Source organism: Podarcis filfolensis (genome assembly GCF_964270895.1).
Source record: "Podarcis filfolensis genome assembly, chromosome: 2".
NCBI classification, from domain to species: domain Eukaryota; kingdom Metazoa; phylum Chordata; class Lepidosauria; order Squamata; family Lacertidae; genus Podarcis; species Podarcis filfolensis.
In genome coordinates, this window is record NC_139605.1 from 108,617,104 (window position 1) to 108,632,487 (window position 15,384).

A 15,384-nucleotide genomic window follows, 5' to 3' on the forward strand; every position below is an offset into this window, starting at 1 on the left:
AATTTACAGTTGAATACAGGCATATTTGAAATTCTAGTGTAATATTTTTTAGTCCTTATCCCCCAAAGGAGAATCTACAAATGAGAATTTTGCCTATAAGTAGTTCCATGTTTATTGTTATTAATTGCTTTCTGCAACTTCTCCTACAGCAAAGCAAAATATTTAATGATTTGGTGGTAAATTAAATGGGTTCGGGGGTTCTCTGCAATACTGTAATTTCATAGTAGTAAGATTGGATTCTGCAGAGGCTATTACTAAAATGGTCAAGCCAGTTTCTTCATTAAGTAAATACCTAGCCAGGTCTGCTAAGTATACACTTATTTACACTTGGGCCAAGATGTTGCAGTCGGAACTACTGCTCCTGGAAAGCGAGCTGTAGTGGGAAGACCTCTACTGTACAGGTAGTTGCAGATTAACTCAGCAAGGTCCGAGTGCGAAAAGCAATATGATAGTCTTATCTGTGCTTTGGATGGAAGTATTAAAACCTGAAACATGAAAGCTAGGAGCTAAAGGGCACCTTCAACCTAGGTTATGGGAGCAACAACGGAATGTCTAGGCGCACTTTTTAAATCACAAGAATACAAAGCTGAAAATGAATGAACTGCAGGTACATTATGTTCATTTTTCACATGGTCTAGTCCTTCTCCTGCCCACCCCCACATATTCTTAATAGGGTCTCTTTGGTCTTCAGAGAGTGGCTGAAAGTGGGCAGGCTGAAACAGCTCCTCCTTTCCTTCCACTCTGCAGTTTTAATCACGCTAATGAGATTCCCTGCCGCAAAATGCTCCTAGGAAAATTGGGGGGGGGACCCCTTGGCCCCTAGAGTTGGCTCCTGTGAGGGCTGGATTTAGTTTTGATGAGGCCCTAAGCTACTGAAGCTAATGGGGCCCTTTATATGTCCAGCTGTACTTTGTCAACAACAATTTGTTGCTTTTTTTTGTGTTGAATATATGCTATGTGGACCTAGGTGAAGGTAAAGGGACCCCTGACCATTAGGTCCAGTCATGACCGACTCTGGGGTTGCGCTGCTCATCTCGCTTTATTGGCCGAGGGAGCTGGCGTTTGTCCGCAGACAGCTTCCGGGTGATGTGGCCAGCATGACTAAGCCGCTTCTGGCGAACCAGAGCAGTGCACGGAAACACTGTTTACCTTCCCGCTGGAGTGATACCCATTTATCTACTTGCACTTTGTGCTTTCGAACTGCTAGGTTGGCAGGAGCTGGGACCGAACAATGGGAGCTCACCCCGTCGCAGGGATTTGAACCGCCGACCTTCTGATTGGCAAGTCCTAGGCTCTGTGGTTTAACCCACAGCATCACCCGCGTCCCTCCATTTATGGACCTAATAGGTATCTAAAGCCATTTTTCACATAACAAAATACGTATTTTATCAAAGTAATTGTTGAACAGAAATACAATTAAGTATACATTCAGCTGTGCTGCACTGCAGTCTGCAGCTGCATGCCGCCATGCAACCAGTCCATGCAGAATGTAGCCACCCTATATATAGAAATGAGCAAACCAGTAATACTTTAGGGAGCAGGCGGGGCCCATTACATACATCACAGGAGCCTACACAACACAAAACACTGTTACTGTATGTAGGTTTTATTTTATTTGTTTTTTATCTTATATTTTGGAAATGTACATCCAGAGGTTTTTTCCTTTAAATTTTTAGGGGACCCCAAAAGAGTGGGGCCCTAAGCTATAGCATGTTTCGTTTATACGTAAATCTGGCACTGCTCCTATGGCCTTAACCTATATTAATAGGTATGTCTCGGGTCAGCCTCTTGAGGAACCGTAATCCGGTTCCCTCCAGCCGCGTTCTTTCTTGAGAGAACCGCCTCGGCTCCTTTAATAATCTCCCCTCGAGAACCAGAACCCTGCGAGACGTGTGTGTATGTGTTCGGTGTTTGTGCGGGGGAAAGCAGCAAAACGTTCTGTCAGAACGAGCGAAGGAACTCCGCGCCATCTTCGCTCCATTTCCCTCCCTCGCGCCGCCGCCGCCGCAACGTTATTCCCGCCAAGAGAGCGGCGGGACGGGGGGGGGGGGCACGCCCGGCCGCCATTTTGTTTCGCCGACGGACGATGCTGCGAAAGCTCCGCCGGGCAGCCACGGCCTCTCTGCTGGCGCTCCTGGGGCTGCTCAACACGCCCAGAAACGTCACGTCTCTCTTGTCCATGGAGGGTGAGCCCGGCTTTCTCTCCCTCCGGCCGCCCTTTCCACGTTCTCCGCGCGCTGCGCTCGAGCCGCCGAAAAAAGACACGGGTGGAACTGCGCGTGCGCGTGGGAGGCAGCGAAGGGAGGAGGGGCGGGGATTTCCTCGGAAAGTCCCTGAGAGGACTGGGATTTGCTCCCAAATCGAGCGGTCGGGCGAGGCCTGTGGATCCGCCGTGAGGAGGATTTGGCGGCGGCATTGGGGTCCCCGTGGAAGGACCCATCGCGGTCTCAGGAACCGGAGAAATGTGATTGTTATCCCCAACCCCAACAAATGTTCTCTTTCCAGCAAGCTGTCGCTGGGCGCCTCGAAACGGAGGGGTGTTTTTTATATTATTATTATTATTATTATTATTATTATTATTATTATTATTATTGGTGTTTTTATATTATTATTTTATCATCATCATCTTAAAAACCATAAAATAATACATCTTGGGCTCCCATCTCATTAAAAGGAAGGGATACAACAACTGGAAAGGCTAAAATGTGTATACTTCAAGCATTCCAAATTACGTCACCCACCCCAAACACAGGAAGGTGCTGGCGTGTAAACTTTATTGCGTGAGGAACTCCAGAGTGGCTAGTGAGGTCTGCAAGTTGGGTTTCTGCTTCGGTTTTTGTAGCATAAAAAGGCCAAAACTATTGTGTAAGGAACGCCAGAGTGGCTAGTTAGGTCTGCAAGTTGGTTTTTTTATTTTTGTATTATAAGTAGGCCAGAACTATTGTGTGAGGAACTCCAGAGTGAATTGTTAGGTCTGTAAGTTGATTTGTTTTTGTTTGTTTTTGTATTATTAAAAAGATCAAAACTAGGATATTGTTTTTGTTTGTTTTTGTATTATTAAAAAGATCAAAACTAGGATATTTAAAAAGATCAAAACTAGGAAATACTGGGATATTGTTTCCCAGTATGCGTAACAGAGTGTTTAAATCCTGTTCAACACCTTGTGAAATCTGTGTCAGCCTGAGATAGATTTCACAGCAGAGTAGAAAGTGTAGCAACAAAGAGGTTGCTGGGTGGTAGAAGGTCTGCCTGAAACGAGGCAGCAACCTTCGAGGCCGATTTGTTTTTTGGGGCATAAACCTTCAATGGTCAGTGTGTAGTTAAATCAGATTTGGGAAAGCAGGGTATAAATAATAAATAATTATTATTACTTGGAAATTGAAGTCCCCTCCTTCCTAAAGTGCTTCCATGGAGGATGCTATTGCCTAATAGACACAGTGACTACTCTCTGGAGTATTTGCTTCCGAGTTAAAATAGTGCTCTAGATTTGGCAGCTCATGAGTGGCATTCATTCTTTAGGCTTCATCCCTCTGCAACGTTAGGTTGGAGTAAGCCCTACTGAAGCATGGAGCATTGGCTTCTTGTGAACCATGTCCCAGAGAGTAGCTATGTTAGTCTCTTCCAGCAGCAAGGACAACGGATCTTGTGGCAGCTTTTAAAAAAGACACCTTTATTGTGGCAGAAACTTTCATGGACTAAAAATCACTTCAATGGATGCATGGAGTGTTATGAGCGGCAGAAGGAAGGGTAGAATTTTAATAATAATAATAATAATAATAATAATAATAATAATGGCACTTAAAGATTATTTAGAAAATCTGGAAGGGGCAGTAGTTATGGTTAAGACCAGGCATCCCCAAACTCGGTCCTCCAGATGTTTCGGGACTATAACTCCCATCATCCCTAGCTAACAGGACCAGTGGTCAGGGATGATGGGAATTGTAGTCCCAAAACATCTGGAGGGCTGAGTTTGGGGATGCCTGTAAGACCATCATCCTTTGTGGACTAACCTCCAATCTTCAGAGTTTGGGTGAACATGTTGGCAAACCCTTTGCTCTAGTAGTGATGTTAATTGATGCCAGATCAGTTCAAATTAAGTCATCTGTTTTCCATGGGGGTGCCCAAGGTGACATATATTATTGAGACCCAGGTGGGTTAACTGAGCAGACCATATTTATCCTAGCTTTGTCCCCCAGGGTACTTGGTTCAGAACCAGGCCAGGTCAGACGGGAGGGGAGAGATGCTGCTGACCATGAAAATTCCATTGTCCTCACCAGGAAGCCAGTGTGCTCTGTAACTGATAAGAGGGTTTGTTCCTGGATTTGGACCCTTGAGATAGAATAAGATACTATTGATGTACTGCCCATCCCGCTGCCCAGCAGTCTTTTTAGCTGAGGTGGTCTCAGAGGTCATGTTGGAGAACATTTCACTGTTGCGTTGGAAGACTTCAGTGTCCATGCTGAAGCTGCATTTACTGGGCCCACGGAGGATTTCATGACCTCCATGACAACCATGGGGTTTCTCAGTACATGAAGGTTCAACTCATGTTGTAGGGCATACCCCAGATCTGATTTTTGCGACAGAAGGTATTGTGGATTTGTGGTGAACTGTTTATCATGGATGAATACTTTCTTGGTGTGCTTTGGACTGGTAGCAGCAAGCTCCCCCTGTAAGGGTGGGGGGTTAAGATGGTCCACCCCTGAAGACTTATGGAATCCAAAGGATTCCTGAATGCTTCGTGGGATTTTCTGACTCACATGGTTAGTGCTGCTGTTGAAGCCCTGGTTGGCCACAGGTTTTCATAGCCTGGTTATTTCCAAGTAGGGCTATTGTAATGTGCCCTACATGCCTTTGAAAATGGTCTGGAAGTTGCAACTGGTGCAGAATGCTGATGCCAGAGTTCTAGCTGAATGCCCCAGGGTATCCTCTAACATAAATTCTGAAACAATTGCACTGCTTGTCTATTGTCTTCCAGGCCTAATTTAAGCTGTACAAATTTAAAAGTTAACCTGAATGCCCTAGGCTCCAAGTATCTGAAAGTGTGCCTCCTCCCATACTGACCTGCATGAATTTTAAAATCTACGTGGGAAGCCCTGAGGCTTATGGAATAGGGGTCTGTGGACCATCTTTCTCTGCAGTGGCTGCTCTTCTTTGGAACAGTCTCTCCTTTAGTAGTGGTATGGAACCTTTGAAATTATATTGTTGCTGATGGTTTCATTTGTTACTGAGTTCCGTATATTGTTTTAGAGTGTTTCAATTTCAATTTTTAACTTTTGGTTTGGATTGTGTATATTTCCAACCTAGGACCTTTGGGTAATAACATAAAAAATTACGACACAGTCCAGTCATTGTTCATAGTGTGTCATCATCTGAAGCATGTGTCAAAATTCTGGTGGGCATTTAAGGATAATCACGTTGATGGCCCTAGACTCCTTGCAATTCCTCAGTGAGACCAGGACCTCAACAGGGGTATCAGACATGCCAATCAGAAAATCCCATACAGCAGGGGACCCCAGACTGTGGCCAATGGACCATGAATGATAGGAGCACTGTCTGTGAACAATGGGTGCAAAGACTGCTTTCATCATTCTTAGAACCCAGTGATCCAGTCTGGCCACAAGGTGAGCAGGAAGTGGACCAGAAGTAATGGGAAGAAGACACTTGGAAAAGGTTCTAAGGAATACAAATTGTAATACAATACAATGAAGTACAGTATATGAGAAAAGAAGCAATGAACGTGCAGTTAAAAATCATACAGCATTTAGCAAATTGCATCACATTTACAACAACAGGCAAAAAAAGTAAGTGGTCCACTAAGACCTTCAGCAATTTTCAAGTGGTCTGTGGGTGAGAGGTTTGGGAACCAGTGCCCTAAAGAATTCCTTATGATCTGTACGTTTCTTAACCTGCCCCTCACCTTTACAGGGGGGAACCATCACTGCTAGACCTAACTCACCAATAAATGGTGTCTATCTTTATTATTTATTTAAGACATTTATATTATACCACTTAATTATTTGTATTTCTAAATTATTTGCATTTCTAAATATATAAAGACCAGCCACAGAAAATAGGTCCAGAGGGTGGGTGCATAACAAAGGTGCTAACACCTCCAACCACAGAGTCAAAACCACTCTGTGGCAAAAACCAGATTGTGATCCACAACGTGTGTCAGAGGGGTAAGTGATTCAAAAGTTTGCAGTCTTGCATAAACTCTCCCGTTGGTCCAGAGACAGAAGCGCTACGGCAAGCTGGTCGGTTTATAACAATGATCCTTTAGATCTGCTTTTAAGTTTGTTTTGGTCGATGGATTGGTGTGTATTAACAGAACATTTACATTCATGGCATCTCATCAGTATATCTGTGTTTTGATTTCTAGACTGCGGAACAAGGCCTCTTATGGATGAGAAAAAAACAGAGTCTCGGATTATAGGTGGACATGATGCCATGGTTGGATCTTGGCCATGGCAAGTTAGTCTTCAGCATTATACCATTGGCCTAGGATATTTCCATCTGTGTGGTGGAAGTTTAATTACAAACAACACGGTGTTGACAGCAGCACACTGCGTTAAAAAAAATAGGCATGTATCTATTCTAAAGTGTGAGAAAGGTGTACTGATTTTTTTTTTAAGCACTTGGTGAATATTCAGAATTCATGGGAGTGGGGACATATTTCAAGGAGGAGTGGGAGAGGAAATGAGACACTGGGACTTCAGGAATACATTTCTCCTCTCATCGTCCCCAAATCTTTTCCCACCCAACAACATAGCAGTAAATGACTGGATGTTTCCTTTTTTAATACTATATAGTTTGGTAGGTAAAACAGTGTGGCAAAGTAGATTTTTCATCTCCTGGTGCTCTTCCCCTCTGCTCCCCTTGCACTTATCAGAAGCCTCTCAGGAATGAAAGGTGAAGAGGGAAATGGAAGCAGGGGAAGAATTATGAGATTATTTCAGTTGTGTGCACTTCTCCTTTATTACAGTAAGGTTACAGTTTCGAGCATAAATTCATGTTTCAAGAAACTCATTGCACGGAATACAATCTAATCTATTTTAGGGTACGCAAGTACGGAGGGCACTAATGTCCTCCCATTTCCAAATTACGGTATGCCGAGGTGTGTTTTTTCCTACTTTGGCAGCAGGCATACATGCTGATTCCGCAAAGTGTTGATGCAACTGCACTCAAGCTTCAGAATATGCTTGTCATGCAGCATGGGTTATCAGCTACTCTTTTGTAGCTGACACATGCCCAAAATATTGGTGTAGAATTATTTTTTGCAGTTCTTCGGCTTCTAACCTTAGTATTTGTAACTCTGTGGGGAGTCATCATTATTCTTACTCTGGTTTTCAGGGGTGGAGATTTTCTTTAATTCTAAATATATAGGTTAGAATTCAACATCACAGAGATTTGACTGTTCTGTTAGTACAAGTATTTCTGCATGCCGGAAGGAGCAATATCCCATATCCTCTTCCCACATGCTGTTCTGGAGATTTTTCTGAGCTTCCAGACTGGGAGGAGCTCCCTTACACTTACATTTTTGCACTGGCTTCCGCTAGTGCTCCAAGTTACTTGAATCCAACTTGTAGCTTCCATCCATTTATTTTATCTACGGTATATACTATCTTCTATTTAGATAATTTCATTATGGTTCACAGTAGAGTTATTAAGAACAATACATTAAAGCAATAAATAACAGCAGCGCCCAAAAAACCAAACAAAAACAGAGCTAGCTAATACAAATGATCGGAGAGAACCATTTTTCAACAAGCCCCATGAGCACATCTCTATTGGTGCTTGTCTTATTTCAGAGCTGTGGTGAGTCCATAGGGTCAATGGCACAACAGGAAAAAAAATCCCGTACTTAAAGCAAGATGGACCTTAGCAGATGACAGTTTGGCTAGGAAGGTCTCGCCTGCAGATCTCGGTGACCTGGAGATTCACATTGGAGAAGGGATAATTGTTATCATAAGACTAGTCCAGAGGCAGAGACAGGCAGACAACTTATAAAGTTGCTGTGCTTATTGATAAGTCCATCATGATAAGATTTTTGGGGAGTTGTGTGTAAATGGAATTATTGTGGCATGTTTCAAGGTTGCTTTGATCAATGTGAGACCCATCAGTTTAGATGACTTTAAAAGTGCATGAGACAAATTTATGGAGGATATGTCTATCAATTGTGAATAGTCATACTGAGCATGGCTCATGCTGCTTCCAGATGCAGAGGCACTATACCTGAGTACCAATTGCTGAGCAGCAACTGTAGGTTCTGCTTGTGAGCTTCGTACAGGCAACCATCTGATTGGCTGTTATAGGGCATGATTTGGTTTGATCTAGCAGGATTCCTCTTATGCATATATGCTTTTACTGGTTATATTACTATTACTGCAGAAACCTTTGTCATTCCCTCACCATTTGACTCTGGCTCCATGCTTGATAGTTTTACACCAGGCTTGAAGTAACTATTCTAAAATAGTTACTGAATCTGTTTTTGATTTTATTCTGTCCTAGGAACGCAGCCTTTTGGAGGGCTGTCATCGCCGTGCATCATCTTCATGCACACAACTATTATACTCGAAAGCGCCGGGTCAGTACAATCACGGTCCATTCTGATTATGATTCAGAAAGCTATGAAAATGATATTGCCTTGTTTACGCTAATAAAACATGTAAAATATAATAATTATATTCAGCCCGTCTGCATACCTGAAAATGATACTATTGACATGTACCCATGTTACATAGCTGGCTGGGGAAACACAAAGGAGAAAGGTAAATCTTCTACTTTTCCTTTAAACTAAACTATTGTTAAGAGAATTAGTTATTTCAAAAAGCTTCTTTGCCATTTGATGGTGTATTGCACAGAGGTAAACCTAGGTTTGGTTTGCCCGTTAGTGTACACAAGGAATTTCTGATAGTCGTGACGATTAATTTGGTTTTCGTACCCTTTCATTATATTTTTTAATGTACAATTAAAGTTTTTTAATATTTAATGTAATTGTGAAATGTTTCTCGCTCATCACCTTTTCTGGACACTGAACTATAAAACAGGTGTTCAGGAAGTGTTATCAATATTAGCAGCCCTAACCCTGAGTCAGTTTTTCTGTCCGCAGTAATGATATAAAATTTTAATCTTGTGTGCAGAATATTTACTGGCTAACCATGAGCAAACTGGACAGATTTCTTCAGAAGTATTTGCTCTTTTAATCCAGAAGAAGTAGTGTCATTTGTTGGGTCTATAAATTCTTTAGCTGTGTTTATGTTTTTAAACTCTATACAGTGGTACCTCGGGTTAAGTACTTAATTCGTTCCGGAGGTCCGTTCTTAACCTGAAACTGTTTTTAACCTGAAGCACCACTTTAGCTAATGGGGCCTCCTGCTGCTGCCGCGCCGCCAGAGCACAATTTCTGTTCTCATCCTGAAGCAAAGTTCTTAACCCAAGGTACTATTTCTGGGTTAGCGGAGTCTGTAACCTGAAGCGTATGTAACCCGAGGTACCACTGTATTAATCAAGATAAAAATATTTAACAGCTTATAACCAAGGTCAGAAAACACAAAATAAAAATTTACTCTGCGAGCATCAAATTTCTGCACTAAGAAAAGCTGGATTCTGCAAGGTCTGCAGACACACCCTCCAGATTTTGCTGAACGGCAACTCCCATTGGCCCTAGCCAGGATGGCCAGTGGCAGGGGAAGATGGGAGTTGTAGTTCATCATCTGGCTGGCCAAAGATTCTTTGTATATGATCTATTGCTTAGACAAAATATTTGTCATGCTTTCTGCATTTATCATATGAGGGCAGTATATGTACTTGTGCCTTGAACCTGCCATGTATTCGTCTCTATCATACTTTTCAGAAATACGGTAAGCACTCAGAAAGTCACTTCTCTGCTTTTTCAAAACTTGCCTGAGATTTGTGCACTTGAGAAAACTATACGTTAATTTTTAAGGTATTTGATCTAGTCTACAAAGCATATATCTTTTGTTATGACTCATAGCTGATGCAGGCATATGGAATTGGGTAAGCCACTGGGCTGTATTTAAATGTATTAACCAAACCCGGCAGACGCTTATGTACTGATAACCTAATGCACTTTATTTCAATTCAACCTTGCTGGATGGGGAACACTGAAGGGCTGGTTTTAATTAATTAATACCTCAAACCTTGAACCAATAACAAACAAGTTCAATAACACCTGAAATCATAGAATAATTAAGAAGAAAACAAAATACTGTAATTAAAACATAGGCACCCAAATCTCAATGTTGAGCATACACAGCTCCATATATACCTGGGGCCTGCGATGGCTAGCAAACAGAATTCATTACAAGTTCAGTAAGGATTTGTGAGCCTTATTCTGAAAACGAAGGTAGGTTTCATAGACCTACTTGGGAAATACAAACCTGGTTTATTAAGTTTAAGAGTTAGACTAGCTTAAGCGGTTACTCAGCCACGTTGCATACCTGAGAACCTTGTTTCAGAATGTTAAATGCATTCTTCCAGCAGTGTGGTGTAGTGGTTAAGAGCGGTAGTCTCGTAATCTGGGGAACCGGGTTCGCGTCTCCGCTCCTCCACATGCAGCTGCTGGGTGACCTTGGGCTAGTCACACTTCTCTGAAGTCTCTCAGCCCCACTCACCTCACAGAGTGTGTGTTGTGGGGGAGGAAGTGAAAGGAGATTGTTAGCCGCTTTGAGACTCCTGAAGGGGAGTGAAAGGCGGGATATCAAATCCAAACTCTTCTTCCAGCAGTTTTTTGTGCTTTCCTTTCAGGTGTTGGCAAATTAATATTACAAGAAGCTCAGGTAGACGTTTTTCCACTGAGATTATGCAATAGATATGACTCGTATGCAGGGAGATTAACAGAAAACATGGTTTGTGCTGGCTCTCTGACTGGACGTGTTGATAGCTGCCAGGTAAAATAGAGAATATACAATAAGTAGTCAAAACATTCTGTCATGTAGTTGCTTGACTAATATATCAAAGCAATATATCAAAGTCGCTGGTAAATGAGGGGGAAATGAATCATTTTTATTTTAAGACATATTGCCAAAACATGCTGTCATACAATTATTTGTCCAGGCTTACTCACTGCTGTGTCAAAGTAGCACCAAAGTAGTTAATACATTTTGGAGGAAAATTAGTTGATGTGAGAAAATGGGACATGAGAAACATCACAATAAAATTCAAGCAGCGACATAACTTCACCTTGTAAATCAGCATGATCAGTTCTTTCTAAAAGCACATAATATGCGTGAGGCACAGTACAAAAACACAACACATGAGTTCCTGACTGCAAATTCACAACTGAAGAAAGAAAAATAAATACAAAAGCAGAGGCGAATTGGAGGGAAAAGGGAATGTTCTTTCCTAATATGGATTCGAAGGATTATATAAAGATACCATCATCCTCGTTGAGGTTTAAAACATATCACATTGTGAATACTAATATTAAAATAATGATGATGCAGTAATAATGTCATTTCTTTTATGAATATCTTCCCATGAAACATCCCAAAATTATTTAATGTCAACAATTGAAAAACTTCAACTTTAAAAGCATATTTAAACATATATAAAAACAGATCCAGACTGGGATAAAAATTTCCACTTAGAAAGCTTAAAAAGATGATAGAGACAGTGCTTGTTTGCTTTGTAATAGCAGCGAGATTCAAAGGGTAGGTTCCTACATCATATGAATGCGTCACCTGATGAAGTGGCATGTGCAAGATACACTCCTTCAGAATGCAGCAATCATTTGGGTATATAAGGGGGTTAGGGTTGTTGGTGTTCTGATCACCAAAGTTTAGGGTTATTGATAAAAGTACAGGAGCTTTGCAGAAAAGGTAGGATGTTCATTTCCTTCCATTCGGAACACATTGGACCACTTTGCTTCCATCCAAAACAGACAACATGGAAGCAGGATGGTGCTGTCCCCCCACCTGTGTCACGTCTTGCTCTGATAGCTAAGATTAAATAGCCCTTTTGAGTCTTGAGTTGATTTTCAGGGTCAGCTTATTACTTCCTTATATTATTACATGTATCTCTCATCTTTCCTCCAAGGGGTGGTGCACATGATTCTCCTATTCCTTTTCTCCCCACAACAACCCTGTGAGATAGGTTATGCTGAGAGAATGACTCAAGGTCACCTCATGAGCTTCATGACTGATTTGAGATTTAAACCCTGGTTTCCCAGGTCCTTCTCAACACACTAATCACTACACCACACTGTCTTATTGAAACTGTTGCTGGAATTCCTAAAGCATCCATGATCAAATTGTGTCAGCAAGGAAACCAAGGTAAGATACCCAAGTCAGGCTTTCTGGGGGTACTGTTTCTAGAAAAACGTGGGTTTTTTTGATAGTTCATGAGAGACATAACTCAAGATTGATTGGATCCCAATCCTGTTTCCTAAAACTTCAGAGTACCATATTTTTTCATGTTCCAGGGAGACAGCGGTGGACCTTTGATGTGTTATTTTCGAAATGTTAGTAGGTATTATCTGATAGGAATCACCAGTTTTGGGCTTGGTTGTGGCCGACCAAGATATCCAGGAATCTATGTTCGTACAGTTAATTACAAAAACTGGATAGATGCGCATTTAATTGCTAAGACCACCAATGTGAGCATTCGATGGGTTCCGATCTGTTGGATTGTTGCATGGACAGTCTTTTATATTCTATGAAGAGGCAAACTCTCTCTCCATTGTACTAGAGTGAACTTGGATTGCAAAATTGGAAGCAAAATTCTTCACTTTTATCAACAAATTTACCGTATTCCCCCTTATAAATTAAATATACGTATATATCAGATGTTATTTAAAATATATGTGTGTAATGGTCTGTAAATCACATTATGAAATCATACTCTTCAAAATAAAACATGAAAATTAACAGTTGAAAAAATAAGAACTGAATATGATCATTCAGTACACAATAAAAATGTTTTTGTCTTGATAGAAGAATTTTCAGAATTAAACCCATACTATCACAATATTTACATCTTATTTCTATGCTAGAATATCAAAGTTTGTGATAGATGGCAGATGTTGTCATATATACATAGCACTTTAAAATAAAACTTATGTTATACTTGTATACACATACTCCAGTGGAACACTTCCTCACTCAAATGAAGAACTGTTAAATATAAGCACCACATTTTCAAGGATCTATCCTGCAAACAAAATTCATTGTGTTGAATTCTTAAAGTAAATCCACAGTGTTTTGAAGAAGTAGGGCCTAAAGTATTGGACAGTTTTATCTTAATCATTGCTCCCTCTGCTGATTTGTTTATTGCAATGCAATCACACCATATTTCTTCTAAGCAGCTTTGTGTTAATCTTTTAAAAACGAAACACCAGCATCTGTTGTAGGGTGCAGTCTGTTAAATACTGACTAGCTGTTAGACTTTACACTAAAGGTGAACTTCTGAGTAAAAGTGCAGTGCGTTGTACTGAAAAAGTTTGGTAAGCTAGTATTTTTTAAGCTTGAACAAAGGCCTGTATCACTTTAAAACTTCAGAACTCTCCATATATTGAATTTGGATTCCTTATTATTTGAAAAAAAAGAGGAGCAGTCACCCATTTGTTTTAAAAATATACACAAATTAAGCAGTTGAATTAAGCAGTTGTGTGAAGATTGTTACCTATGTGCAGGGCCCAGTAGATTTAATTTCTGTGACAGAATGGTAGATGTAACATTGGACTTGCCATGAAGCTTCATTTTCTGCCACGGATGGATGGGATCCTCAGATGGTCTGTCCCTTGTACTAGGCAGCACTACACAAATTATACCTCATGTTCAAGAGTAACCAAGCTGAACATGCCAAAGACGTAACAGCAAACCTCTAGAAACAGGAGAACATGGCCAAGCAAAAATAATTGTATTGTCCTGCCTAGTGGAGTGAGTGGAAGGGACAAACCATCCAAGGATTCCCTCCTCCATTGCAAGAAAATATGTTCTCTTGTTAAATAATTATTTTAAAAGATACTGATGACCATAATAATCTGTGACCATCCACACAGCTGTTTTTATTTTTCCAATACTGCTACACATCAACATGATATCAACTAGATCAATGTGCTGCAACAGAACTAAAAAAAGTTCCTGCCCATCTTCCCTCCTCCTCCATTGTGGACCTCCTGCCCCATCCGAAGAATGTAAGACGGGTAATAGGCAACTCATTAAGTAGCTTTATGAAAAGAAGTCTGAGCCAGAAACATGCCAGAATTTGCATGCATCCATCCTCCTGGTCAGCCTCATCCCAGTCCCCTGGCATGTGCTGGCCAATGTCCCTCCAACAATAGAGAAAGCAAAGGGACAACTCAGCTATTTGTTTCTTTGATGGGACAATCCCATTAAGCTTTTGCCGTGCAGTTGCTTCCATACTGGCATTGCATATAGCACTGGGTGAAGCTCCACCCAAAGCTCAGCCCTCTGTGGTTCCTACATATAGTGAGCCCACCTCCTATTGCCCTCTGCAGTGTGGTTGGCATGCCACTGGTACTGAAGGAGCTTTGGCTGGGCAGTTTCCTTAATTCATAAATGAAATAAAAAATAAAATGGGGGAGGAACAGTGCCTGGCAGCTGCTTGGGAAAGGAGGAACAGGAAGTGATTACTGTAAATCAAATCACTAGTAATGCTGTCTCTTGGTGCCCGACTCCTCGCTTTGCATTGCAAAAGGGGCCAGCTTCGATCCCAGGCACCTCCAGCAATGGTCTGTCTCAGTTTAAGTGTTTCCTATAAGGCAGCCAGAACAGTACTTCCCATCCCTGTTGCCTTAAGCTCCCTGAGGTCCAGCTCCAAGGGCCTCCTAGTGGTTCCCTCACTGCGGGAAGTGAGGTTACAGGGAACCAGGGAGAGGGCCTTCTCCGTAGTGGCGCCCGCCCTGTGGAATGCCCTCTCATCAGATGTCAAGGAATAAACTAACTTTCAGAAGACATCTGAAGGCAGCCCTGTTTAGGGAAGTTTTTAATGTTTGGTGTTTGTGCTTTTAATATTCTGTTGGGAGCTGCCCAGAATGGCTGGGGAAAGCCAACCAGATGGGCAGGGTATAAATAATTTCTCTTTTATTGAATTTATATACCGCACTATACCCAGAGGTCTCAGGATGATTCACATAAAAGATCACAATATATAAAATCAAAATAAGAACAATAACCCAATAACAACGCCCCCCCCAAAAGAGCCACATTTTAAAAGTGTATAGGATTTCGATCAGGTCAACCAAAGGCCTGGTTAAAAAGAGATGTTTTTGCCTGGCGCCTAAAGGTGTATAATGTAGATGCCAGGTGAACTTCGCCGCATTTCACAGACTTAATAAATTAGCAGCAGCAGCAGCAAAACCACACCCATCAAAATGCTTAAGGGCCATCAGCCCGACATGAA

The 15,384-nt window shown here is 41.5% G+C and overlaps 1 protein-coding gene and 1 long non-coding RNA gene across 9 annotated transcripts; one reads left to right on the top strand and one right to left on the bottom strand.

Moving 5' to 3' along the window:
* Positions 1–1,604: 1,604 nt before the first annotated feature.
* On the top strand, positions 1,605–15,175 carry LOC310755670 (transmembrane protease serine 12-like). Of its 8 annotated transcripts, none has more exons than XM_083598968.1 (7): positions 2,054–2,186; positions 4,976–5,177; positions 6,380–6,581; positions 8,509–8,584; positions 8,690–8,768; positions 10,768–10,910; positions 12,443–15,175. In XM_083598968.1, exons 2-7 carry the CDS (start codon positions 5,066–5,068, stop codon positions 12,677–12,679), a joined length of 849 nt encoding a protein of 282 aa, XP_083455094.1. In that variant the 5' UTR covers positions 2,054–2,186; positions 4,976–5,065; the 3' UTR covers positions 12,680–15,175. The 8 variants fall into 8 exon arrangements, with proteins under 8 accessions (XP_083455096.1, XP_083455091.1, XP_083455094.1 ...); XM_083598967.1 differs by adding an exon at positions 12,191–12,293 and having other exon boundaries at positions 8,509–8,768; positions 12,443–12,579; XM_083598963.1 differs by having other exon boundaries at positions 8,509–8,768.
* LOC310755787 lies at positions 7,613–10,504 on the bottom strand. Its single transcript, XR_014544546.1, has 2 exons — positions 10,461–10,504; positions 7,613–7,929 (listed from the first exon to the last, which is right to left on the bottom strand). It is a non-coding gene; the product is annotated as an uncharacterized lncRNA (long non-coding RNA).
* Positions 15,176–15,384: the final 209 nt, after the last annotated feature.